At 50.7% G+C, this 25,433-nt stretch overlaps 11 protein-coding genes across 11 annotated transcripts; 6 read left to right on the top strand and 5 right to left on the bottom strand.

Annotated features, from left to right (window-relative positions):
• Window positions 1-123: 123 nt before the first annotated feature.
• cox10 (protoheme IX farnesyltransferase) lies at window positions 124-1,692 on the top strand (the record flags this gene model as incomplete). Its single annotated transcript, XM_043275981.1, has 1 exon — window positions 124-1,692. The coding sequence occupies one exon, from the start codon at window positions 124-126 to the stop codon at window positions 1,690-1,692; it is 1,569 nt and encodes a 522-aa protein (XP_043132534.1).
• A 246-nt stretch (window positions 1,693-1,938) lies between these two features.
• On the top strand, window positions 1,939-3,080 carry fmaE (monooxygenase fmaE; the record flags this gene model as incomplete). The annotated part of the gene is made up of 5 exons (XM_043275980.1): window positions 1,939-2,052; window positions 2,122-2,414; window positions 2,471-2,565; window positions 2,631-2,879; window positions 2,935-3,080. The coding sequence occupies 5 exons, from the start codon at window positions 1,939-1,941 to the stop codon at window positions 3,078-3,080; spliced, it is 897 nt and encodes a 298-aa protein (XP_043132533.1).
• Window positions 3,081-3,200: 120 nt separating this feature from the next.
• ACHE_11412S (aspartate--tRNA ligase MSD1) lies at window positions 3,201-5,304 on the bottom strand (the record flags this gene model as incomplete). The annotated part of the gene is made up of 2 exons (XM_043275979.1): window positions 3,201-5,035; window positions 5,094-5,304. The coding sequence occupies 2 exons, from the start codon at window positions 5,302-5,304 to the stop codon at window positions 3,201-3,203; spliced, it is 2,046 nt and encodes a 681-aa protein (XP_043132532.1).
• Window positions 5,305-5,909: 605 nt separating this feature from the next.
• On the bottom strand, window positions 5,910-7,089 carry ACHE_11411S (D-alanine--D-alanine ligase family protein; the record flags this gene model as incomplete). Its single annotated transcript, XM_043275978.1, has 3 exons — window positions 5,910-6,062; window positions 6,110-6,682; window positions 6,736-7,089. 3 exons carry the CDS (start codon window positions 7,087-7,089, stop codon window positions 5,910-5,912), a joined length of 1,080 nt encoding a protein of 359 aa, XP_043132531.1.
• A 337-nt stretch (window positions 7,090-7,426) lies between these two features.
• Window positions 7,427-8,985, top strand: ACHE_11410A (KamA family radical SAM protein; the record flags this gene model as incomplete). Its single annotated transcript, XM_043275977.1, has 4 exons — window positions 7,427-7,645; window positions 7,697-8,048; window positions 8,112-8,662; window positions 8,713-8,985. The coding sequence occupies 4 exons, from the start codon at window positions 7,427-7,429 to the stop codon at window positions 8,983-8,985; spliced, it is 1,395 nt and encodes a 464-aa protein (XP_043132530.1).
• A 331-nt stretch (window positions 8,986-9,316) lies between these two features.
• Window positions 9,317-13,205, bottom strand: ACHE_11409S (uncharacterized protein; the record flags this gene model as incomplete). Its single annotated transcript, XM_043275975.1, has 2 exons — window positions 9,317-11,149; window positions 11,202-13,205. The coding sequence occupies 2 exons, from the start codon at window positions 13,203-13,205 to the stop codon at window positions 9,317-9,319; spliced, it is 3,837 nt and encodes a 1,278-aa protein (XP_043132529.1).
• Window positions 13,206-15,114: 1,909 nt separating this feature from the next.
• Window positions 15,115-17,178, top strand: MSY1 (tyrosine--tRNA ligase MSY1; the record flags this gene model as incomplete). The annotated part of the gene is made up of 5 exons (XM_043275974.1): window positions 15,115-15,437; window positions 15,511-15,664; window positions 15,720-16,006; window positions 16,068-16,413; window positions 16,465-17,178. 5 exons carry the CDS (start codon window positions 15,115-15,117, stop codon window positions 17,176-17,178), a joined length of 1,824 nt encoding a protein of 607 aa, XP_043132528.1.
• A 457-nt stretch (window positions 17,179-17,635) lies between these two features.
• MSH6 (mismatch repair ATPase MSH6) lies at window positions 17,636-21,462 on the top strand (the record flags this gene model as incomplete). The annotated part of the gene is made up of 4 exons (XM_043275973.1): window positions 17,636-17,980; window positions 18,035-18,085; window positions 18,146-18,317; window positions 18,371-21,462. 4 exons carry the CDS (start codon window positions 17,636-17,638, stop codon window positions 21,460-21,462), a joined length of 3,660 nt encoding a protein of 1,219 aa, XP_043132527.1.
• Window positions 21,463-21,805: 343 nt separating this feature from the next.
• Window positions 21,806-22,475, bottom strand: ACHE_11406S (putative histone h1.3.; the record flags this gene model as incomplete). The annotated part of the gene is made up of 3 exons (XM_043275972.1): window positions 21,806-21,890; window positions 21,960-22,279; window positions 22,380-22,475. The coding sequence occupies 3 exons, from the start codon at window positions 22,473-22,475 to the stop codon at window positions 21,806-21,808; spliced, it is 501 nt and encodes a 166-aa protein (XP_043132526.1).
• Window positions 22,476-22,740: 265 nt separating this feature from the next.
• On the bottom strand, window positions 22,741-23,688 carry ACHE_11405S (uncharacterized protein; the record flags this gene model as incomplete). Its single annotated transcript, XM_043275971.1, has 3 exons — window positions 22,741-23,156; window positions 23,217-23,375; window positions 23,439-23,688. 3 exons carry the CDS (start codon window positions 23,686-23,688, stop codon window positions 22,741-22,743), a joined length of 825 nt encoding a protein of 274 aa, XP_043132525.1.
• Window positions 23,689-23,970: 282 nt separating this feature from the next.
• Window positions 23,971-25,301, top strand: ACHE_11404A (glutaminyl-peptide cyclotransferase family protein; the record flags this gene model as incomplete). Its single annotated transcript, XM_043275970.1, has 2 exons — window positions 23,971-25,160; window positions 25,289-25,301. 2 exons carry the CDS (start codon window positions 23,971-23,973, stop codon window positions 25,299-25,301), a joined length of 1,203 nt encoding a protein of 400 aa, XP_043132524.1.
• Window positions 25,302-25,433: the final 132 nt, after the last annotated feature.

Below are 25,433 nucleotides of genomic sequence, written 5' to 3'. Positions count from 1 at the left end.
GGCAAAAAAGTTCGGCTGCGCGACTGGCTCCTGTCGCCCGCCGGGGAATTTCTCCTCCGCTGCCCGCCGACTTGCTTAATTCCTTCTCCGTCTTCTGTCGCCAAATGCTCTGACAACCCCGCCATGATCCCTCTCCGTTCCTCGTTGTTGAGGCCCGGAGCAGCTTCTCGAGACCCTGCGCGCCTGCTCTGTTCGCAATGTCTACACCGTGCTGTGCGCCCGCGCCGCCCCTCCGTCCGGGCCTTCATCTCCTCGTCCCGCTTGCGATCCGGTGTCGCTCATGACAATTCCCCTTCATCTACGCTGCAGAAGACTTACTTCTCGGGGAACCGGACAGTTGATGATGCGACGTTCATGAGTAATGGAAATTTATTGGACTCGTTGTCGACAGCCAATCCCTCTGCTTCACCCGCCAACACTCGTGCGGCGTCCTCGTCATCCAGCGATGCCACCATACAATCAAATCCAGAGGAATTGCCTCACAGACGGAGGAAAAGATTAAAAGAAGAGGCGACTGGGAACAATTCCACAGAACATGTTATTCCGCCAGATGCATCCGCGCAACTCTCGTCCTTTTCCTCCGCTCTTCCTACTACCTCTCTCCGCCGCAAAATGGCCGCTTTTCTCGCCCTCACCAAACCCCGTCTCTCGGTCCTGATCGTCCTAACTACGACTTCCGCGTACGGCATGTATCCTATATCGACACTCCTTACACTCGACCCGTCCATTGCCCCACTCCCGACTCTTTCCACCTCCACATTGACCTTCCTCTATCTGACTACGGGCACCTTCCTCTCTTCCTGTAGTGCCAACACGTTGAACATGATGTTCGAGCCGCAATACGATGCGCAAATGTCCCGGACGAAAAACCGGCCATTGGTTCGAGGCCTCCTCTCCCGCCGTGCAGCCCTTCTCTTTGCGATCGCCACGGCCGCCTCGGGGCTTGGTCTGCTGTACATTGGAACCAACCCGACTGTGACGGCACTTTCGGCTTTTAACATCTTCCTATATGCTTTCGTCTACACCCCGCTGAAACGGATGCATGTGATCAACACCTGGGTGGGAGCCATTGTCGGAGGAATTCCTCCATTGATGGGCTGGGTTGCCGCGGCTGGCCAGACGGCAACCATGGGCCACGACACCTGGCGCGACATGCTTCTCAGTGAAGATAGTATTGGTGGATGGCTTCTGGGTGGTATCTTGTTCGCCTGGCAATTCCCACACTTTAATGCGCTCTCCCACACGATTCGCGAAGAGTACAGGGCGGCTGGATATAAGATGCTTGCTTGGACCAACCCCGCCCGGAACGCACGTGTTGCCCTTCGGTACTCGGTTCTTATGTTCCCCATCTCCATCGGGCTCTGGTGGGTTGGTGTGGTTGGTCATGGGTTCCTGGTTGGCAGCACGGTGGCCAATGGATGGCTGGTGAAGGAAGCATATCGGTTCTGGAAGCAACAGGGTGCCAACGGGACAGCGCGAGGTCTGTTCTGGGCTAGTATCTGGCAACTTCCTATCCTTCTGGTCGGAGGTCTATTGACGAAGAAGGGTCTTTGGGATGGTGTTTGGAATCAGATCTTTGGCCAACCTCTTGATGATGAAGATGATTATCTCTACTATGATGCTGAAGAGGAGGAGCTTGAGACGAGTGACAGTGGCGCAGTGTCTGCAGGGTCGAATTCTTCATCAAGATAGCGGTCCTGTTTTTGATATTTCCAATCTTTCTTGTTCGATATGGTCTACTGGGATGGCGTTCATTGTATAATAGCATATGATTGATCGTGATGCAATTGAAAAAGCATACTGATAATGGATGGATGAACTAGCCCTACTACCTTGTTGAGATCCACATACACTCGGCCCGATCCGTTCCGTTACGTGTATTCCTCATCATGTGATCAATTTGCCCGATGTCTCGTATTTCTGTCTTTTCAACAACATATGTCTGATTCGCTATATCGACTAACTCCGGATATCAAAATGGCGTTCGAGTCACTATCAATCAAGAGCCCACATTTATCTTCCGGGGCTGTGAGCGCCATCGTTACACATAATGTACCTCCCCTGTCCCCTACGGAGTAAGACACAACCAACCCCCGAACCTACAGGCTAACCGTGCAACAGTTCCTCCGCGACACCTTCACAATCCAAACCTGGCTGCTTATCGGCGCCGCTCTCCAATCCCTATTAACAATCCTACTACCACTTCCCTATGCCATCTTACCCGCAATCTGTCTCTTATCATGGCGCGCCATGCATACCGTTCTTATGGCATTCGGCTATATCAGAAATACCAATATGGATGATGTGGTGTGGGGGAAGTTCTCCGCGCAGGTTCCGGGGAGGGACGGGATGTTGCCGGAGAAGGGGGCGGCGGAGGATGTTACGGTTATTATGTTGGGGGCGAGATCGAATCAGTATGTTTGTTTTCTATTCATTTGTGTATGGATTGACTAAGTTGTGGGAATTGAAGTCCGCTTGGCATCTTCGGCCCCGGGTATCAACAGGTAGGAGACTTCATGAACAAAATGCTAGCCCAGCTAGAAGGGAACGCAGAGGAATATGGCTGTAAGCTCATTCATCCCACATTCCTATTCCGCACCCATCTTTCCTCACATATCAACGCAAAAAAGTCCTCGGCTCCACGACGTACCTCGAAGCCACCGCACGCAAAACCAGCAACCAATCCATAATACTATGCTACTTCCGGTCGATTGAAGAAATGCACCGCTACGCGCATAGTCCTCTGCATAGAGAGGCGTGGAATTGGTGGAATAGTATCACCAGGACGCATCCGCATTTGAGTATCTCACATGAGGTGTATCATGCGCCGAAGGGGTGCTGGGAGAATATTTATGTTAATTATCATTTGACTGGGATTGGTGAGTTTTATCATTTCTGTATTTTTTGGGTTGTGGCGTTGGCTAACTGTGGCAGCGAATATGAGAATCGATGTTAAAGGTTCTGAGGGAGGGGTGAGACCGATTGTAGATGCGAGTAGGGGAGGCCTGAGGACGCAGACGGGGAGATTGGCGAAAAGTGATGGGGCGGATAATGAGAAGTATGGGGTTGATCCTTATTAGTTGACCCCGCGGGATGGACAAGGACAGGAAGTATATATATCATTTCACATGCTGGCATAACATGCACATACATGAGACGAGAGGGTATCTTGTATCTATACAATCCACACTATTAAAAACTCACTCCCTTAACCTCAAATGATACGTCTCCAACGCCTCCTCACTCATCTCACTCGGCGCCCTTACCATGGCATCCTCCCCTCCCTTCCCAGTCTTCGGGAAAGCAATGACATCCCTAACGCTCTCCTTCCCCAACATAACCGCCACCAACCGATCAAACCCCAGCGCCAACCCTGCATGCGGCGGACACCCAGCCCTAAGCGCGTCAAGCAGGTGCTCAAAGTCTGCTAACCGCTCCGGCCGCATCTGCAGAATATCTCGCAGGATGAACTCCTGCACAGCGGCGTCGTGGATACGGCGACTACCACCGCCAAGCTCGACGCCGTTGACGACGAGATCGTAGTGGTCTGCGATCGCTTCCGTAGGGTCAGATAGGAGTTTGTCGACGTCGGCGGCGGTCTTGGGAGCAGTGAAGGGATGGTGGGTTGAAGAAATGCCTGCTGCGCCACCCTGGCCCGGCTCCGTATCTGAAGAGGGGGAGAAGAGGGGGAAGTCGGTGATCCAGAGGAACTCGAAGCCCATGGGGGCTGGTTTGAAGCCGGAGGATACAGCGGCGGTGTGCAGAGCGCGACGCAGATCGCCGATTGCCGTTGAGCCGCCGGTGAAGGGGACTGCTTCGCGGGCTTGGATCACGATGAGGTCGCCGTGGTCTGCGTCGAGAGCGTTTTCGATATGCTCGGCTGCTTCGAAACCGAAGGGTTGCAGGCCGCAGAGGGGTTTCTTGGCGTCGTAGATGAAGATTCCGGGGGCGCCGTCTGGGTTGTTGTTGAAGGGAGCGCCGGCGGGGGAGTCTAGGAATTCAGTGATGAATTTGGTCATGGCGGCCGGGTCGTTTTCGTTATTTTCGATTTTGAAGACCTCGACGTATGGGTTGAGAATTGGGGTGATTTTGCTGACTAGGTCGACGGGGAGAAGGTAGTCGATCCGGGAGATCTCCATGCCGTATCGGGTGTCTGGTTTATCGGATCCGTACTTGCTCATGGCCTCCTCGTATAAAAGTCTCCGGAATGGGCCGGATGGTGCTGGTTCATCCATCAGGGTCGACCAGAGCCTGCGGACAATCCCCTCAACAACGTGCATGACGTCTTCACCAGTTGCAAAGGACATCTCCAAATCGAGCTGGGTGAATTCAGGCTGTCTGTCCGCCCGGAGATCTTCATCTCTGAAACACCGTGCAAACTGGAAGTATCTCGGGATCCCGCTAGCCATGAGGATCTGTTTGTATTGCTGAGGACTCTGCGGCAATGCATAGGCCAGTCCACGCCTCCGCGTCGGCACCAAGAACTCCCTTGCTCCCTCAGGTGTCGACTTGAACAGAAGTGGCGTTTCAACCTCGATAAAAGCAGGTTGACACTGCTCCAATTCCTCCTTACACACATTGTGCACCTGCGCACGGAATCGCAATGCATCACGCAACTCACTCTCATTACGCAGCTGCAAGTACCGCTGCTCTGGCGCAAACACCGTCTCCGGGGTCATGAGAATATTCTTCGGGAAGTCATTGAGCGAGTGTAAATCTTCGACGTGTACTTCCCAAGCATCACTCTTTTCGAGTGTCTCGCCTCCTTTCGCCTTCTTGGCCTGAACCTTGCCTCTTACTGCCACGGGGCTGTTTGCGCTAACTGACCTGACTTTCTCAAAGGCGTCGCCACTCTTGGCAAAGGAAACTAGTTGCACGCTGTGTTTCATTGTTGGGTCCGTCAAACGCACGAAGGATAGTTTCTTAGAGAGATCTGCGCGGTGGCCAAGGTAGCCGTGAAGTGTAACTTCTTGACCAGGGCTGGCCTGGGTGAAGAATACTTCAAAGTCATTATGCGTAGCAGGAGGGAATTCAACTATAAGTCAGATGGTTAGCCACATTTCGTTGATATCCAAGGATAACTGATGCCATACCAGCTTTCTTGAACCGCTCTAGGAAAGGTCGGTGCTCTGCGTGTATATGCGGTTGCTCTCGGAGACAAAACTGTTTATGAAAAGATCTATATGTCGGGGCCTGAGCTAATAATCCAGTCCTAAGCCCAGCTTGTCGGCCGCGGAAGTAATTCGAAATTTCGATATAGCTAGAGCGGAGACGGGGGGAGTATCGTCCCACGCGGGGGAACATTTTGGAAGAGAGTGGAATAAGCACCCTCGTCGACACCAATTGATAAAGACAGCCAAATAACGATCGGAAAACAGCTAATGTCACAAGAAAATAGAGAGAAAATGAAGCGGAAATGCGTTATATTGGCAGAATGTCACCGCCCGCCCAAAAAGTTCTAGCGCGGCTCTCCACATACAAAAATCGGCGAATTTTTCACAATTTCTCTTCTTTTCTTCTTCATCCTTCCAAGTTTTGAATAGGTGAGCACCCAGTTCTCCTGATACAAACACGATTAATGCTAATAAATTCGCAGATGATGAAAGCCTAGCGTGTATTATTTGAACCATCTCCCCTCCAGGAGTCTTGTGGCTCTCTCCTTCGGGGTTTAAGGGCTGCAGGACTTGGGATGGGGGGAGGATGATAGCGGCGTTCGGCACACCAACCTTGTTACTTCAACGGACGCGATGAAGGCATCTCTGATACACATTACTTGGTGGTGTTTAGTGGTTTTGGCGTGGACCTTTGGACCTAGGGTGGTTACCTCTGGTTCGGGGTCGAGCTGCCAGTATATTGTAGCTATAGGAAGTCGATTTATAGAGTAATGATACCCTTTCTTGATACCTCAGCTATTTCTCACTTTGTTTCTCACGCAAACTTGGATATCTTTGCAAGGAGCTCTCAACAATTCTCCCCAAGAGTACCTCATGACTGATTTTGTGGTACTCGGCGGTTTGGACCAGGCTAGACCATTGCGGACGCAGCCCAGGAAGTGGATTGAGCTGCGATAGTCAGTTTTGCATTGTGCATGGGCCGGAGCAAGACTTACCTCCAAAACATATGGCTTTCCATTCGCCCCAAATCGAACATCCACTCGCCCAACATCGCAACACTCCAGCGCGTGCCATGTCCGCAGGGCTAGATCCTCAGCTGCTTGGACCTCAGGGTTATTGTGAGCATCCACAAATTGGTCCAGATGTTCATTACCCTGCTCGTTCTTGTTAGAGACGGTGTAGAAGCCGCCGTCAGCGGGATTCGACCAGTTGACTTGAAGCGAGCCAAGGACTTTTGCAGAATTGCCCGTCCCCAGCAGACTGACCGTGTACTCGTTTCCGGTCAGATATTTCTCCACCAGGATGCTTTGTCCTAAGAATCGCGCTTGGAGCTTCTTGACACCGTTCTCGAGTTCGGAGGGGCTGGTGACTTTGCTGAAGGGATAGATCCCTTTTGAGGATCCCTCGCAGGCTGGTTTGATGAAGAGAGGGAAGTCTTTGAGTTCTTCAGCATGGATACTTTTTTCCAAAAGCTGCGAGACCGTCTTTGCCGTCGAACCGTTGGGAGTCCACAGTGCTGGGACAACGGCGAAGGGTGCAGTCGGGATACCCTGATGCTCAAGAACCATCTTTGGTAGTTGTCAGCTATCATAATCCCAGTTCTATACTAAGACGGCCATACCTTCGTCTTCCCCTTATCCAAACACAGAGCCAACGTTGCTGCATCCGATAACGCATGCGGAATGCGATACGCCTCTAGTAGACCGGGCACTTGAGCTTCACGGCCAACCCCATGCATCCCCTCGGAGATTGAAAAAGCTAGGTCCCACTTCTCATGTTCCCCCTTGGCGATACGATTCACCAGTTCCTTGACATCACCTACCAGGACTACTTCGTAGCCATTGCTTCGGAGGGATTGCGCAATGGCTTCAATGGTTTCATCCTGGTCCAGCTCTACACACTCTTCGACACTGTATCCGCGGGACCGATAAAGGGAGATGCTTTCGTAGAAAAATGCTATCACCAGGGGCGCCATCTTGGTAAGGGGAAAGATTTAGAAGAGTCCCCCGGGCTGAGCTTGAGCACATCATTCTGAGGCATTCATTCATGCCACGCTGTAGGTTGCGCAAAAGTAGAGTTTACGGCTGAAGCAGCGGTCTGAGCTGCATTTCAGCTGAGCTATGAACGCCACCCGAGGAGAGGCATGATACAATGCATCATTGGCCAACGCATCTTGCATATGAGCAACGTATGCACAATCATTGTGAAGATGGGCGGTAGCATCCCTCAGCTTCTACGTGCCCTCATATAATATTGCTAATTGCCATTCCCGTTTCTCATGTCTCTGAATTTCTACTAGACTTGAAACAAACATGGCCCTATATACCAGATGGACACAGAGTGGTCTCCGACACATTCATCACCAACACTATAACCCTCGACGATGGCTCGCCACAAGTAGTCCTCAAGTAGTTACCTTCGACCCTCTCTCCCAGACACCATTTACCAGCACTCCCCAGGCTAAATACTGGAGAAATATCCCATTCTGGAAAGACGTCTCAGAGAACGAATTCATCAACTACAAGTGGCAGGTATACACTCCATCAACCATAAGCCCATGTATATATCTCTGACATCCACAGATAAAACATTCCCTCCAAAACGCAACCTCCCTCCTCACCTTCCTCGCCTCAGTTCTCCCATCCAGTATCCCCTCGCCTTCAACTAACGGAAATGCAACCCGCGAGGAATTCATCGCGGATGTTGCCGCGGGCATGAAACGAGCCCCTATGGCAACCAGGCTCACGCCACATATCCTCTCTCTGGTCAACTGGGAACAGGCTTATTCAGACCCTATCAGGCGGCAGTTCATTCCCCTAGCTTCGTCGTTTCAACCAGACCACCCGCGGTTGCAGCTAGATTCGCTACATGAGAGTCTGGATTCACCTGTGAAAGGATTAGTACATCGGTATCCAGACAAAGTGTTGTTCTTGGGTAAGTCTCAAGTAATGCTGAATTTGGGCTGAAAGTGAAGGAAGTGTAAACTGAACTTCTCAGCCTCTTCCGTGTGTCCTGTGTACTGCCGCTTCTGCACACGCTCGTACTCTGTCGGCGCAAAGACCGAAACCGTCTCAAAGAAGCGCTTCCTACCGCTGCGCAAATACTGGGAGCCCATGTTTAAGTACATCGCGCGCACCCCTACCGTCACAGACGTCGTGGTCTCCGGTGGCGACTCGTATTTCCTGGAACCAGCACAACTGCGCGAGGTAGGCGAAGAACTTCTGAGAATCGACAACGTGCGTCGGATCCGCTTCGCGAGTAAAGGACTATCTGTTTGTCCGTCACGGATCTTGGATTCCACCGATGATTGGACGCGGACATTGATTGAAATCAGTAACCTGGGGAGAAAGAAGGGAAAGAGCGTGGCGTTGCATACGCATTTTAACCATTCACAGGAGATCTCGTGGGTTACGGAGCAGGCGGCGCAGAGGCTGTTCGAGAATGCGGTTACGGTGCGCAATCAGACGGTTTTGTTGAATGGGGTAAATAATGATGTTGCTACGATGAAGGAGCTGATTCGGCGTTTGGCTGATATAAATATCCAGCCGGTACTATTACTCCTGACCCTTTGAAACACTGTGGTTACTGACTCAAGCAGTACTACGTATACCAAGGAGACATGGTCCAAGGAGTGGAAGACCTACGGACACCACTACGTGACATTCTTCACATAGAATCGCATGTTCGCGGCACAATTGCTGGTTTCATGACACCTTCATTTGTGGTCGATCTTCCGGGGGGTGGAGGAAAGCGTCTGGCGCAGACATTCCAGAGCTATGATCAGAAGACTGGGGTATCGAGATTCGTGGCGCCAGGGGTGAAGGGGGATACGGTTCATGAGTATTATGATCCGTTGTGGTCGTTTCCGTAGTTGAGATTGTGTCTGAACTTAGCATGATGTGATAGTTTTCATGAACAGGCGTATAACTATGTTGGCCTTTACTGAAGCGTAGGCGTATACATTAAGGTCAGTTATAAAGGTTTACTGATCCGCATACTTATTACCGTTATAGAGTATATGAGATCTCATCCTTGAGCAGAATGTACATGTGATTATCACTGCCAGACACCATATTCAGTAAGGGTTATAGTTCAGTCACCTCTAAAAGGCAGTTGGTTCATTCTTAGCAAGGCTCAAACCAGTAGAAAAACCCTGTTAAACCAAATCGCCATACAAGCCAATTTTCAACGCTTCCCGTATATCAATAATCAAGCGATTTCCCTAAGATGATTTCCTCAACGACATTCTTCTCCCCACTACTCTCAACCAAACCCCGAAACACACCACCCTCAATTCCCATCAACTCCCTAGGACACCCGAACTCGACCTCCCTCCCCGCATCCATAACCAGAATCCTATCGAAGTCCGCAACCGTACTCAATCGATGCGCAATAACAAGCAAAGTCGACGCATTCCGACCAAATTCAGAACGAATAGACCGTTGGATCAGAGCATCGGTTTCCATATCGACTGCGGAAGTCGCTTCGTCTAAGATCATTACTTTGGGACGGGATACGATGGCGCGGGCGAGGCAGAGGAGTTGCCGCTGGCCTTGGGACAGGTTGAAGCCTCCTTCGGATATCATGTCGGATAAGGATGTGAACAAACTGTTTTCTTTTGTACGGCTCGTGTGGGAGGAAGCTAGTGTATCCGTTGTGCTTTCTGGGCTCGTGGTCCTTGTGATTTGTGGCCGGGTGCTTGATTCGGAGGCTAGGGTTTCTGAGTCGCTGAATGAGATGAGGTTGACCCGCTCCAATGCATCGTAGAGTTCGGGATCACTGTGTTCGTTGAACGGGTCAAGGTTGGATCTCACTGTGCCAGAGAAGAGGACAGGATCCTGGGGAATGATAGCCAGGCGGCTTCGAAGATCATGAAGTTTGAGCTTGGAAATGTCCAAACCATCAATGGAAACGCGACCCCATCGAGCCTCCAAGAAACGGAACAGTGCCAATGTCAGGGAAGATTTACCAGCCCCAGAACGACCAACGACGCCTACTCGTTGGTTCCTCTCCATTGTGAATGACAAGCCATTAAGGACGGGAGGAAGATCCGGTGCATAGCCAACAACTAGGTCTTCGACTTCGACCTTGCCCTCTGTCGGCCAAGAAGCAGGTGCTTCCATCCCCGTCTGGTCTTCAATTTCAATATCCGAGTACTCGAGCACCCGTTCCGTCGCGTTCATGTCCAACTCGACATTAGCATACTGTCGTAGAACCATCACAATAGCACTGTTGTACTGCAATGCAAAGCTCAAAGCAAATCCAGCAAGTGCAGCCGGAATGCTAGGGAAGTAAACCACCAAGGCCGCGGTCATCGTTGAGAAAATGGCTCCCACGACACTCATGCGATAATCTAGCCACATATTAAACAGCCAGAGATACCACGCTGTCCGCGCATGTACACTGATCTTTTCGTACATAATCCCAATGTAGGTATCAGTTTTATTGAAAGCGCGAAGGGTGATGAGACCTGCAAGGCTGGAGCCAAACTGTTCGAAAATCGGGCTTCTAGCGGTGCTTTCCAGTCGCTTGACCTCGCGCGCCCCGGCCAGGTACATTAAAGAAAGCTTCAGACAAATTGCCAGAATCACAGCCGCGAAAATGATCACAAACGGAGAAACAGCCATGCCTGCTAATAAAATGCCCGTAATCTCCAAGACGTTATGAACGAACAAGCCGATGTCATAACCGAGTCTCACATCAACTGCATAAATATCGGATGTAAATCGGTTCAGAATGCGGCCTAGGGGAATCGTATCAAGCCACCGGAGAGGCGCACGTAGCACAGCGTAGGTCAAGTCGTTGAATAGATTCTTCGACGCTTCGATTCCTGCTTTCATAAGGGTGTAATATCTAACTGTCCCCAATACACAAGCCGTAACGGAGATACCAACGTATACACCAAGGTATAGGAATAGATCCGCATCTGCCTTTACAGATGCTAGACGGTCCATGATAGCATCTATGCTCGAAGGATGGTGACTTTGATTTTCTTGATTGTTGGATGAACTGGTCCATAGTTTCACCCACCATGACTGAAGTAACATTGTCAATAGCAGGAAATTCCAAGTACAAAGAGTGACTTACCCGTCCAACGATGAGGCAAGCATATAAAATGTATGCGCCAAAGATAGTGCCCCAAAAGTACGCACTGCCTCCCTTATTACAATAGGCAGCATAAACAGAAATAGAAACGGACCCAGTACCATTTGTTTCGTCCTGCACAAATTGTCGTGTATCTGTCTCGCCAATGTTCGTGTTTCTGCTCCAGACGGAACTCCGTCTGCTCTGTCGACTTGCGATTGAACTTCGTCTGCTAGCTACAGAGCTTCGCCTGGCTGTAGTTGATGTTCGATTCCTGGTGCTCGAACAACGCACTTTGTTGGGAACAGCCATAGGCTCAATTTCAGATTCACGACGCCCCTCGATATGTCTCTGGTCATCAGGTCTTGCTGATTCCTCCAATAAAAGGAGGTCTGATAAACTGTTGTTCCGTCGGAGCTCCTCGACAGTGCCCGCGTGCTTGACATGTCCGTTCTCAAGAAAAACTGAGTAGTCTGTATGCGGAAGGCAGAGAGTGGCGTGATGAGTGACAAGAATTCGTGTGCGTCTTCGACCAATCTCACCTGTTAGCGCGTGGTTGTAGACGTGACGGCCAGTATGGGCATCCAGCGCACTGAATATGTCGTCCATAATGAGGATTCCGGCCCTAGAATACAATGCTCTGGCGAATGACACCCGCCACCGTTGACCACCACTAAGGTTCACGCCATTTGCGCCAATGTCAGTCATCTCCTTGTCAGGGAACATGTCAAGATCTTTGTCCAAGGCACAAGCATAGAGCACCTTGCGATACCGTGTAGGGTGATATGGTAAGCCGAATAGGATGTTATCTCGTATAGTTCCATTCTCAATCCAAGGGATTTGGGCAACGTATGCGATTGCATTGTCGATAATCCATTCTGCGCTCGAAATGCGACGGTCACATCGTACATTGAGCTGTGGGGACACAGGGACCTTGACTTTACCTTGGAGGATGTCACACTCTCCAAGGATTGAGGCGAGGAGAAGGCTCTTTCCAGATCCAGTCTTTCCAGATATGACACTCAGTCCTTTTGGTGGGAATGTCAAATTCAAATTGCGTAGCACAAAGCCTTTGCCGGTATCCCAATCACTGTGATCTTCATCAGCGGGCCATGCGACCGATGCCGCCTCGAATGCTATGTAATTAGCTGGGGTCGTGTTCATTGGTTTTTCGGGACTATCCATATACTTGTCAATGCGATCCGAACTAATCTTCGCTTCCAAGGCTTTCGACATCAGACCCGGCAAGCTGGCCATTGAGAGTTCTAAGGATCCAAATATTGACATGGCAGTGAAAGCCACAGACGCAGTAAGCTCACCGTAGAGCAATGCATACACAGTGAGGGAGGCGGCTGATAGCATCAAAGGGCCAAGAATCCAAGTCGATATAAGACCCGTGCTGTATAGGAAAGAAGTCCAAAGAGACTGCAGTTCTGCATGGCGCCTTTCAGCGATCTTCCTTTCCCATTCTCCTTCGATCGCTGAGAACTTTATCTGCCGAATACCCTGGAGAACTTCAGAGACTACTGCTAGTTTTAGGTCTCGTAGTTTCATGAGATCGTCCTGAGACTTCGCATATCTTGTGGCAAGGTAGCTGTTGACGGGTATTATCACAGCTGCTACAAGGAGTCCTGTCGACAAGCTCCTCCATCCGAGAAGACCCAGCAGGAAACCGCAAGCAATCGTCAGCCTAATTATCGCATGAGGGATCAGATAGCTGTAGCACGCAAAATCAGCGACTCGTTTCGCATCAACTGCTGCATAATTGATGATGCTCTGAAGGCCCTCCTGGGCTTGTTCGTCCTCTTCTTCTGTATCAAGGAGAGCGGCTGTGGAAGGATCCATTGCGGATTCATCGGGCTTATGCGTCGTTTTCGTATCCTTCACATCCTTTTTACGCATCGACTTGGCGAACACTAGCGCTGCCAGTTCCTCATAAACGGGAACCCCCAGTTTTGAGTAAACAGTCCAGTAGAGCCACGAGTCGACGCTTGACGATAGCAGCATGAAAAATCCTAATGCTGATACCCATATCCATGATTCCGAACTGCCCTGTATGCCTAAGCCACGATTTTCTAAGCACTTTAGAATCCTGTAAAGAGCCACCTGCGGCCCGAAGCTCAGAGCACAAGACATTAGGGCAAGCGTAAGCTGGAGAAGGAATGATCGCCAGTGAGCAATAACAAGGCTTGTCCATAAGGTATGGCCCGTTCTCACCCGCTCAAACCGGGTGTGAAGTGTTTCAGGACGGACTGACAGGGGCAGAGCAGGCAAGTCGGCAAGCTCTAGGCTCTTTTTTTGAACTGCATGCCGCAACAGGCCATTAATCCAACTGAAGGTGATTCGATGCAATATGGAAACCGAGTATTGTTGGTCAACTACCTTGCCCTCGTGGTACACGTCTGGGCGGCGTGGAACCAGAAGGCAGCATGTTCCGCGCAGGAAAGCGATCATGACTTGCGTTACAACCAGCCCAATTGAGGGCTGGTTGATAGATTGACGCTCCAGTAAAACTCCGATACTGACTTGTAGACATGGGATCATTATGGTCAATATGCTAGCGCAAAAAGCCAATTGGCTCTGAACGAATCTTTCTGTGCGCAACGGTTCAGTGAAGAGAGCAACGGTTTGAAGGACGAGGCACGCCTATAGGAGATTACGTAGATCTATTAGCACTCCTAGTTTAACAATACCCATTCCTCAAATAGGATGTCAAAGTACCAACTCACCCATACTCCAACTTGGAGCCAAGATTGCACCCCATAGCTTTCAATGCCAACGTGAACAGCAGTGGTAATGGCCAAACATAAGGCGACTTCGAAACCTGCCACAGAAAGCAGTCCGATCACCACTCGTTGCCATTTGTCCGAGCATTCCCTTACAGAGTTGTCAGTCGCATCTCCATCCTCATCTGCGTAGCAGGGACTAGCGAGGCGTATTCCGTCGTGTTGACCCCGTGTCGACGTCCCGTCCAATCGGCGGACAACACTTCTTGCAGCAGCGGTGCTGTTGATTAGAACCAAAGATAAACCAATGTAGCCTGTCAGTAATGACAAAATCTCCGAATTTGATGCCATTCCTCACGGTAAGAACTAATTCTGAGACCAGATCTGAGACAAAAAAGACATTGGAAATAGATTGGACGGAAGATGTTCCAGACGAAAGTACAGTACGGTTAAGCAGTAACGTCTGCTGCAGAAAATACGTCGCCTACACGCGATTGCATCACGGCATTCCTCTCCTTGCTTGGGCCTGTCTTCGAACTGAGCCGGGGACCAACCACTTGATAACCGGAATTCCCTCATAAACTTGTTCCGGTTGGCACGGATGGGAATGACAGTTGAAAAGGTTTGCGCTTGGGATTCCAATGGAGCTTATTGGATACCCACTCGGTGTATTCCGTACATAGTGTCCTGCGTTCCGGAGAATTTTGTAGTGAAGAAAGGAGACAAAGGGATGAAGTTGGGCGGCCGTTGACTCCTAGATGCCACATCTGACCAATCATGCGAAGAAGTATGTCACGAGTGTGAGCTTCGAGCTATGCATTCTTCCGGGACTGTCCAACGTGAGTAGTAGTATACGGAGCATGCAGAAGTATGAGGCAGGCGTTTGCATGTGAATATATAATCCGTTACAAGATACTGCATAGTTCTCAGGGAGTTATATCTCCGGTTGAGCCCTCAGCCCCCATCATCTTCGTCCATAATGACACTCAAGAGACAGGCATTGGAGGCATTAAGGTACACTAGTCGCTTTGAGAAGCGGCACCGCATCAATGATCCTCCGCCGGAAAAACCATGGATCGTTATCGGCGGATGGCAGAAAAGTAGATGGACGGCTTTTCTCAGGCTTGCTTGATTCTCGTCAATTACGTTCATTAAGCCGGAGATTTGGTGGAATACACCTTGTTTCCTTTATGAAACCACAAATATCATCTCTGCCTTCTGCGGCACGGCTTTCTGCTCGGCCCCTCAACCTTCCTCTATCCTACCGCGGAGTTTGCCATTATGCGCAGATAGCGTCGGTACGGGCAAGGCCCTCATTATCTCAATCCAATCGCCTAGTCTGGTTGGCGGATGGACGCCAGGTGCAGAGAAGATGGATTACACTAGCCTACATCCAGCGAATGAAAGATGCGGAGAAGCAATGGAAAGAATGGGCGCAGGAGATCAAGGCCGGGAAGAGACTCAGTTTTGTGCAGCATCTGGAGCAAAGAGAATTACTGCATGATGTTGTTGGGTGCGTGGTGCATGCGATTATTGTAATCTATTGGCTCGGGCTAGGACCCATGCTGACTTTGGGTTTTTTCCAGAGAACGCGACCTTTTACACAAAGTCTTCACCGAGAAGCGAGTCGGCCTGTACGCCGGTGTCGATCCAACCGCTCCTTCGTTGCATATTGGACACATGTTGCCGTTCATGGTTTTAGCGTGGGCCTACGTTTGGGGCCTACCCGCGGTGTTCTTGGTCAGTGACCCTTCTACATTGGAAGTCTCAGCAAGTTTGACTGACCCCGGCACAGCTTGGCGGTGCCACGTCTCGAGTCGGTGATCCAACAGGAAGATTGCAAGGAAGGGAAAAAGTACACTCCTCCATTCGCAAGGCAAACATGGCAGCCATGCACATGCAACTGAAGAAGTTGGGTGCGAGTATCGAGAGATACGGGGAAAGGCATGGGTACCAGAGACAACGGATCTGGAGGCGATCACTGGTGAACAATAACGTGTGGTGGAACAAAACATCGTTCATTGAGTTGCTCCGGGACTTGGGCGCTTTCATGCGACTTGGCCCTATGTTGGGCAGAGACACGTGAGTTGATCGCTGCGGTTGTCCCATCTTTCTGAGCATGCACTCATCTAATAACTCGCAGAGTCAAAACCCGACTGGCGAAAGGCGACGGTATGTCTTTCGCTGAATTCTCATACCCCCTCATGCAAGCATGGGATTGGTGGGTTTTGTTTAGGAAGGGTGTCCAAGTTCAGGTGGGAGGCACTGATCAATACGGTAATATCCTCTTTGGTATGGATGCGGTCAAGTCCATCAGCAGAAACACTGCGGACGAGCAGGACCGGAACGCTCTTGAAAAGGATATCGACAGGCCAATCGGTCTGACCACGCCATTACTGACCGCTTCGTCCGGCGAGAAACTTGGAAAGTCCGCTGGCAATGCAGTTTGGCTTGATAAGGACATGACATCCACCTTCGAACTATACCAGGTCTGCAGCTCCACTTCTCATTAAATTAGCAGTTACTGACATGGCCACTAGTTCTTCATTCGAATTTCCGATGACGTCGTCGAACGCTACTTGAAAATGTTCACGTTCCTACCTTTACCAGAGATCGCCAAGATCATGGAGAAACAGAACGCTGATCCGTCGAAGCGTGTTGCACAACATGCTCTGGCTTTCGAGTTTGTGGAGCTCATCCACGGAAGACAAGAGGCAGAAGCCGTAGCCATGCAACATCGTCAGTTATTCCGCCCACGGAAGTCAACATCCGAGCCGACTCCTCTGGCTCAAGCGGGGAGACAACCACCAGCCGGTCATCTGAGATCCCCCACAGCGAGTTTCGTCAACCCCCAGTCTGGGAACCCGTACGCTCCGCAAACCAATTTCTCGAACATGCCATCCGTAAATGTCACTCTTCCGCGGTCCCTAGTTTACGACCAACCTTTCAACCGGGTCCTGTGGCATGCGGGATTGGTGTCGTCCAAGAGTGAAGGCCACCGTATTATCAAGAATGCAGGAGCATACGTAGGATCCCGCCCAGGCGAGAGCGGGCCCATGTCGGATGAATTGTCATTCACGCCCATCAAACCGTGGACAGCCGACAAGACAGCAGAATTCATTCAGGGTGATTCTCTGTTGATCCTGAAGCTGGGCAAATGGAAGGTCAAGTTGGTCAACATCATCAGTGACGAGGAATTCAAAGAGCGTGGGCTTACTGCGCCCGGATGGGGATCACAACAGGACGAAAACTGACCAGAAGATATCTCAATGAGGACATGACACTGCTTTCTCTTATGACTTCGTGTATTTATAGACTTTGCACATATCCGAATGCATGTACCATAGCATAATGGCGTGTTTCTACTCCTTTCCTTTACTCTCCTTAATTTTTTGGCCTATGATGGTTTCAAATTTTATATTTTATCGGCTCTTTTATTATATGATCTTGCCCCGTCAGGTGTAGAAATGCCATAGTGTAGAATTGACATATATCCTACCCTGTACACGGGCAAAACCACTAAACGCGTTCGACGCGCGACGCCCTTATCGATCACGTCTCCGCCCTGCGATCTCTCTTCCTCCACAGCACCGCACTCGCCCGAGTTTGTTTCTCCATCTCCCATTGCATAGAGCTAGACTTCATTTTCAACTGCATTTCTTTAACCCTTGAATGCTTTCACCGATACTTTGATCAATTCTATCGTCCGCAATGGCCAAAGAAACCCCCGCCGCATCTTCGCCGACGACCGCGACGCCCCCGTCCGCAGCGCTCAAAAAAACAACCTCCAGCGCGCAGAACATGAAGAGTCAGAAATCCATCCTCGGATTTTTCCAAAAATCGTCCCCGTCAACACCGTCTTCCGCCGCACGACGCCCAGAACCCGCGTCTTCACCGGCGGAGCGAGTTTCGGAGAACAGGGGGGCGAACGCTCCGAAGGAGGCTTCGACGGGAAAGAAGAAAAACGGGCCGAAATTCTCGCAGAAGCTGACGCCTGTGCCGAGTAGTGACCTGGGTGGGATTGATGAGGAAGAGGAAAAGGGCGCAAATGAACAGGTGTGTTCTGGTCTTATGGCTGTGGTGATTTGGAAGCTGACCGCTCTTGTTTAGTTACAGACGAGTCCTGTTCAACCCAAAGCGTCTGGTTCTCCATCGCGTCGAGTAAGTAAAATTGATTATTTATGATGTCGTAGTCCTTCATCTAATTTTCATCCTCTGCAGTCCAAGAAGCAGGTCAACTACGTCGAGTCCGATTCCGAAGGAGAGGATGATGACGATGAGATCTTTGGCCCCAATCGGAGGAACAGTCGGACTAATAAAAGGAGAAAGACCTCGCCCGAAAGTGATGACGAGTTCAAGCAGGATGGAAATGATGGCGGTTATTCCGACGATGGTTAGTTTTTACTCTTTGCACCTCTCTGCGCTGGACATAGCTGACAGACCCAGAAATGGATGATTTTGTAGTTGCGGACGACTCTGACGAAGACGCAAAGCCATCGAAAAAGCGCAAGCGACCTACAAACCGACAGGCACCGAAATCATCACCGCCACCGTTTGAGCCAACACCGGCCGACGAGGAAGTCGACCTGGACGTCCCAGACGCCCCATCTGGAACAACCTTGAAGTGGACATATGATCCGGAAAACCTCGAACCTCGTCAACAGCGCACTGCTCCTACCTCTTCCAACAGTCCATCCAGCGCCGTCAAGCAAAAGGCACATCTCAAAGAACCGGAAGAGCGTTATTCATGGCTTGCGAATCTTCGGGATATGGATGGTCACCCTGTTGGTCATCCAGAATACGATCCTCGCACTCTTTATATACCTCCTCTGGCATGGTCTAGATTCTCGCCTTTTGAGAAGCAGTACTGGGAGATCAAACAAAAGTTTTGGGATACCGTGGTCTTCTTCAAGAAAGGAAAGTTTTACGAACTATATGAAAACGATGCCACCATCGGTCACCAGATGTTTGACCTTAAACTTACTGATCGAGTGAATATGCGCATGGTCGGTGTTCCTGAGATGAGTTTGGACTACTGGGCCAACCAATTTGTGGCGAAGGGTTACAAGATCGCCCGTGTGGACCAATCTGAGTCCGCTTTGGGTAAAGAGATGCGTGAGCGGGACGGTAAGAAGAGTGGTGGGAAGGAAGATAAGGTCATCAAACGAGAGTTGTCGTGTGTCCTCACTGCTGGTACCCTGGTTGAAGGGTCAATGCTTCAGGATGACATGTCCGTGTACTGTGTCGCTATTAAGGAGGCCATCGTTGATGACCTTCCTGCGTTTGGGCTTGCCATTGTTGACACGGCGACAGGTCAGTTCTCTTTGTCTGAGTTTGTCGACGATGTGGATATGACCAAATTTGAGACATTCGTCGCGCAAACCCGCCCACAGGAATTGCTTCTGGAGAAGTCAACCATCTCCCAGAAGGCGGTGCGGATATTGAAGAACAACACCGGTCCTACAACCATTTGGAACTACATGAAACCCGGAAAGGAGTTCTGGGAAGCCGACATTACCGTCAAGGAACTTGATACGAGTGAGTACTTTGTCTCTCAGGACGACGAGAACCTTCAAGCGTGGCCCGAGACACTTCGACAAGCTCGAGAGAAGGAGTTGGTGATGTCTGCTTTCGGGGCCATGGTGCAGTATCTTCGTGTTCTGAAGCTAGACCGGGACTTGATCACCATTGGCAACTTCACTTGGTACGATCCGATCAAGAAGGCATCTAGCTTGGTCCTGGATGGCCAAACACTCATTAATATGGAAATTTTTGCGAACTCTACTGATGGTGGCTCGGATGGTACTCTTTTCCAGCTGCTGAACCGCTGCATTACCCCGTTCGGAAAGCGAACTTTCAAGCAGTGGGTTTGCCATCCTTTGGTGGACGCGAAGAAGATTAACGCCAGATTGGATGCTGTTGATGCTCTCAATGCTGACCCAAGCGTCCGTGACCAATTCTCTTCTCAATTGGTCAAGATGCCTGATTTGGAACGACTGATCTCCCGCATTCACGCCGGCAACTGTAAATCCCAGGACTTCGTGCGTGTATTGGAAGGTTTCGAACAGATCGAATACACCATGAGCCTTCTCACTGACAGTGGCTCTGGCGAGGGTGTCATTGGACAGCTTATCAAGTCGATGCCTGACCTTGGCGGCTTGCTTGAGTATTGGAAGACAGCATTTGACCGCACCAAAGCGAAAGAGAATGGAATTCTGGTTCCAAAGGCAGGTGTTGAGGAAGACTTTGACAACTCTCAGGAGTTCGTCGAACAATTGCACAGTGACCTCGAGAACCTTCTGAAGAAGGTGCGTCGAGACCTTGGCTCGAGCGCCATTTGCTACAGGGACAACGGAAAGGAAATCTACCAGCTCGAGGTTCCCATCAAGGTGAAGAACATTCCCAAGTACTGGGACCAGATGTCCGCGACGAAGCAGGTCAAACGGTACTACTTCCCCGAGTTGCGATCTCTCATTCGTAAGCTACAAGAAGCCCAGGAAACGCACAGTCAGATCGTGAAGGAAGTCGCTGGTAGATTCTATGCACGATTCGATGAACACTACGCAACCTGGCTAGCAGCCGTGAAAATAGTGTCGCAGCTCGACTGTCTGATCAGTTTGGCCAAGGCTTCAGCGTCCCTGGGCGAGCCGAGTTGCCGGCCCGAGTTTGTCGACAATGAGCGAAGTGTTCTTGAATTCCAGGAGCTGCGCCATCCGTGTCTGCTTTCTTCCGTTGAGGACTTCATCCCCAACGACGTGCAATTGGGAGGGGAGAGGCCCAATATCGACCTGCTCACCGGAGCCAACGCTGCCGGAAAGTCCACTGTCCTCCGAATGACTTGCGTGGCTGTCATCATGGCTCAGATCGGTTGCTACCTGCCCTGCCACTCTGCCCGCTTGACACCTGTCGACCGTATCATGTCTCGTCTGGGTGCCAACGACAACATCTTCGCCGCTCAATCAACCTTCTTCGTCGAACTTTCTGAGACCAAGAAGATTCTCGCAGAGGCTACGCCCCGCTCCCTGGTTATCCTCGATGAGCTAGGCCGTGGAACCAGCTCATACGACGGTGTCGCCGTCGCCCAAGCCGTCCTGCACCACGTCGCGACTCACATCGGCGCCCTAGGCTTCTTCGCCACGCACTACCACTCCCTCGCCGCGGAATTCGAAAACCACCCCGAGATCTCGCCCAAGCGCATGAAGATCCACGTCAACGACGAGGAACGACGCATTACCTTCCTGTACAAACTGGAAGATGGCGTTGCGGAAGGCAGTTTCGGTATGCACTGCGCTGCTATGTGCGGTATCCCGGATAAGGTCATTGAACGCGCGGAAGTTGCTGCGAAGCAGTGGGAGCATACCAGTCGTCTTAAAGAGGATTTGGAACGCCGCAAGGGTGGTGGATTTATTGGTCTGGGTTGGTGGAGTGATGTTGCCTGGGCTCTGAAGGAGTCGACGGGTGAAGGTGAATGTGAGGGTAGTGAGGAGATTTCTGATGCTGGGTTGGAGGTTCTTCGCAAGGCTATTGAGGCCCTGTGATTATGATCATGGTCTGTTTGTTATATCTTTTTTTGAAATGATTTCGGAGTACGGTGCTGGGTATAAAGTCATATCTGTTTTTGCGGTTTTTCGTGCTAGGGTCCTAATCTGCTCGTATTTGAGCCATGTCCGTTAAATAGCCATGTATACCAGGGAATTAGAATAAAACGTGTTAAACGCTTGAATTTTGTCTTGCATGAATAATGATATCCTCTGAGCTGGCATTAATCCCTAACCGTTCCAGAATGATTATCCATCTAACGAATAGCACAACCCTAGTGAACATATCAAAACAAAAGCTCGCACCAAATATCAAGACAACCCCTGACAGCCAACCCAACGCTCAAGCTACGCCATTCCTCAACTTGACATACGGAAACAGCTCATCTTCCATCTTCATAGGTCGCGCGGAAGGAGGACCAGGCTCACTATCAACCATCCACACTTAGCAATATATCCCAGCAAGAATATATAAATCAGTACTGATGAGAACGCACCTCTCATGCTTGGCCTCCTTCATCTTAGCCTCTTTCGCAGGCGTCCTCTGTTTCTTTTGCTTGGTGGGCGATTCCTCAACAGCACCGTTGCCGTCCTCATCACCCTTGGCGGGAGTCTTGCGCTTGGTAGGGGTCTTCTTGGGCGTATTAGCAGGCGTAGCGTCGGGAGTATTCGCGTTCGTGTTCGTCGTGCCACCACCGCCGTTCTGAAGATTCGCTGGGATATACTCAGCCAGCTTGCGCTTCGCGTTGCGGTAGAGGGTGCTAGCGGAGGCAGCGGTCTTATAACCTCCCAACTGGGCGAGTTTTTCGTAGTCGACCTTTTTTTGGTGTTAGTTCGTTTTTGCCGTGTTGTGGGGGGTACGTTCGGAAGAGTTCGTATGATGGGGCTTCTTTATTGGTGAGAGACGAGGGACAGACCTTCTGATCGGTGGAGAGGTAACTGGCCATGAGGATAAGCTTTGCTTCGCTGGCTGATAAGCCTAGAAGGGCCTCTTGTTTCGCTTTTCCGGACATGGTTGGTAGTACTGGGGTTATGGAAGGAGTTTGAGAGTGAGGAGGGTTTGCGGTTGAGAAGTGTTGAGTGAATAAAGAGAAAGAGGGGGGAGCAATAACGCAGGCTGAGGACTGGGCATGCCGCATGTGGTATTGAGCAAGTGCTGTAGTGAATGGCAGCAAGAGTGAGCGGACACTGACTCCAGACTATACCACAAAGACTGGGGTATAGACATAAATGCTGCATTCACTGTTTGTTAGAAGGAAAGAAATTCATTATGTTCATTCAACGCTTCTTTGGCACATTATTCTGTATCTGCCTGTATACATACTCCCACAGCTCAGGATAAAACGTCGTAGACTGCTTCCCCGGCTTACTCTTCTCCATCGCCCAAAACTGCTTTAACGTCCTTCCCTGCCACCAAGGCAGCGGAGCAGGATTCTGATTCCGAAAGCTTACGGGCCGTAGCAGTGCCTTGTCTGCAACGAGATCGCCCACTCGCACCTCTGTGTGGCGGGGAACTGTTGTGAATTTCATGGTGTTAATGTAGAGGGTAGCGGTAGGAGGAAGGTTCTTTGCGTATTGAAGTGCTTGTTCGCGAGAGCGGCGGGCGAAGACGGGGAGGGCTAGGTGGACAAAGTTGACGAACGGGGCGGAGGTGTAGGCGACGAAGAGCATGGGGATTGTGCCTCCGGCGACGACTAATACCGGTGTCAGCTTGCATTTTCAGAGGAGATTTGAGGATGTATATTCATTCATACCAGCAGGAGCTATATACCACGGATATTCATCGGCGGCAAAAGCTGGCGCAACAAGCAGGCAGGATGCGCCGAAGAGAAAGATGGTAGTGACCCGTAACATCCCCAGGAAGATTGTCCGACCCGTTCCTCCATGGTAGATCAGAACACGCTCCGGTGGTCCTATACAAGACGCAAATCAATCAACATGAAGCCCAAGTTTAATAGATGGTCCGTCGTTCGTACCTCGTCGGATAGCGGTTTTTGCATGTGCGGCCGGGGATGATGCCGGAGTACGCAGGCCAGCCGGAGAGCCATCTTTTGTTTTCAATTGCGGGGGTTCTTCCTTTGCAGCTCGAGGATTCTTTAGATAATTCGTTGTCGTCGTCTTTAAGCGGGCAAACAGTCGGCTGCTGAGATCCCTCTGCATGGTTCGGGGCAGCGAAGTGCGCAATTGCGGATGGAATAGCAGGAGAGTTGGACGCATGCTAGACATGTTTGAAAGATCAATCGCAACCCAATTGATTCAATATGAAGATTATCTGGAGAATGAAGCGCGGAAATGGAACGCCCTCCACAGCGGAACTGCAGAATTCCCCGTGACCGTGGAGGCTTGGCGCTTGTCCTTTGTATCAACATTCGGTGTCGCTTCCCTTCATACTTCTGACTAGACACGTCCATTTGACACATGCTGCCGCTTGAGCCCGTCTAATATATTCTCTTCGACTGACGGGAGCTCCGGGCCATGAACAACTCTCGAATGTCCTGCTAACTCGCCATGTCGTCGGCTTACGGTGGCCTCCTACGGCTGATTCTCTTGATAGCAGTCGCGCTGCTATCCGTGATACTCCCCGGGCACGCCTACGAGTCGCTCTCCGATGAGACCCTGAAATCTCTCCCGCGGCCATATAATGACTTCGACATCAACTCCGGCTCCCTTCTATCTCCCATCCTCATACCCCGTGTCCCCGGTACCTCCGGTCACACCGCCGTCTTGAACCACTTTGCGGACTTCTTTCGGACGACTTTACCTAATTGGAGGGTAGAATACCAAAATTCAACATCGAAAACACCAGTTTCGAACGGCAAGGAAGTCCCATTCGTCAATTTCATCGCAGCGCGAGACCCGCCATGGGCTGCCGTTGGCGACGTAGGACGGCTTACGTTGGTCGCGCATTACGATAGTAAATACGAACCGGAGGGCTTTATCGGGGCGATCGACAGTGCTGCGCCGTGCGCTATGATCATGCATGCCATGCGGAGTATTGATGAAGCTTTGACGCGGAAATGGGAGAAGATGGAAGCAGAAGGCCATGCGGATGCGTCGCTGGAGGAACAGAAGGGGATACAAATAATACTGCTGGATGGGGAGGAGGCGTTCGTTCAATGGACTGCTACTGATTCATTGTACGGATCACGCGCATTGGCGGAGCACTGGGATAATCAAGTGAATCCCGCCATGTCGTCGTTCAAGACCCCGTTGAACTCGATTTCTCTGTTCGTCCTCCTGGACCTTCTCGGTTCCAAGGATCCAGCAGTGCAGTCCTACTACCAGACTACACATTGGGCCTATCAAAACATCGCGACCATAGAGCAACGTCTTCGGGATCTCAAGCAGTTCAAGTCAGCCGACAGTCAGCGGTGGTTCATCGACAGCTCGAAGGACGATCACAATCTCAAAACATACGGTGGCATACAAGACGACCATATCCCCTTTCTTCAGCGCGGAGTGGAAATCCTGCATCTCATCGATGCTGCGCCTTTCAAGGGATTTCCCAAGGTCTGGCATACCATGGATGACAATGCTGAGAATCTGGACATGGATACTGTCGAGGACTGGAGTATGCTCGTCACGGCATTTGCGGCAGAGTGGATGGAGTTGGAGGGATTTTTTGAACCTGCTTCTGGAAGGCGAGGTAATGGAAATGTGAAACGCTCTGCGAGCTATGATTGGGACAAGACTGAGCTGTAAGCTTTTCCTGACACCTTGCTCAATTAAGTTTTCTCCGTATAATTTCTTTCTCTTGCATAATCCATGTACATGACTCTGGCCAGTTATATATACAGTGAACCATGCTGATCTCATCACTCCATAGTTCGGAACAGTAGTACCCCCTGCAGTCAACCTCCCAAACATCGAAATATATACCACAAGGATTTCAAACCGTGTTCGTGCATGGCCTCGATCTTTGCCCTTATACCCTACCGATCTGTGTGGGATATCTGTAGCCATGTTATCAT

The sequence above is a fragment of the Aspergillus chevalieri genome, chromosome 1 (assembly GCF_016861735.1).
Source record: "Aspergillus chevalieri M1 DNA, chromosome 1, nearly complete sequence".
Lineage (NCBI taxonomy): Eukaryota > Fungi > Ascomycota > Eurotiomycetes > Eurotiales > Aspergillaceae > Aspergillus > Aspergillus chevalieri.
This window is presented reverse-complemented; position numbering and strand designations above follow the sequence as displayed.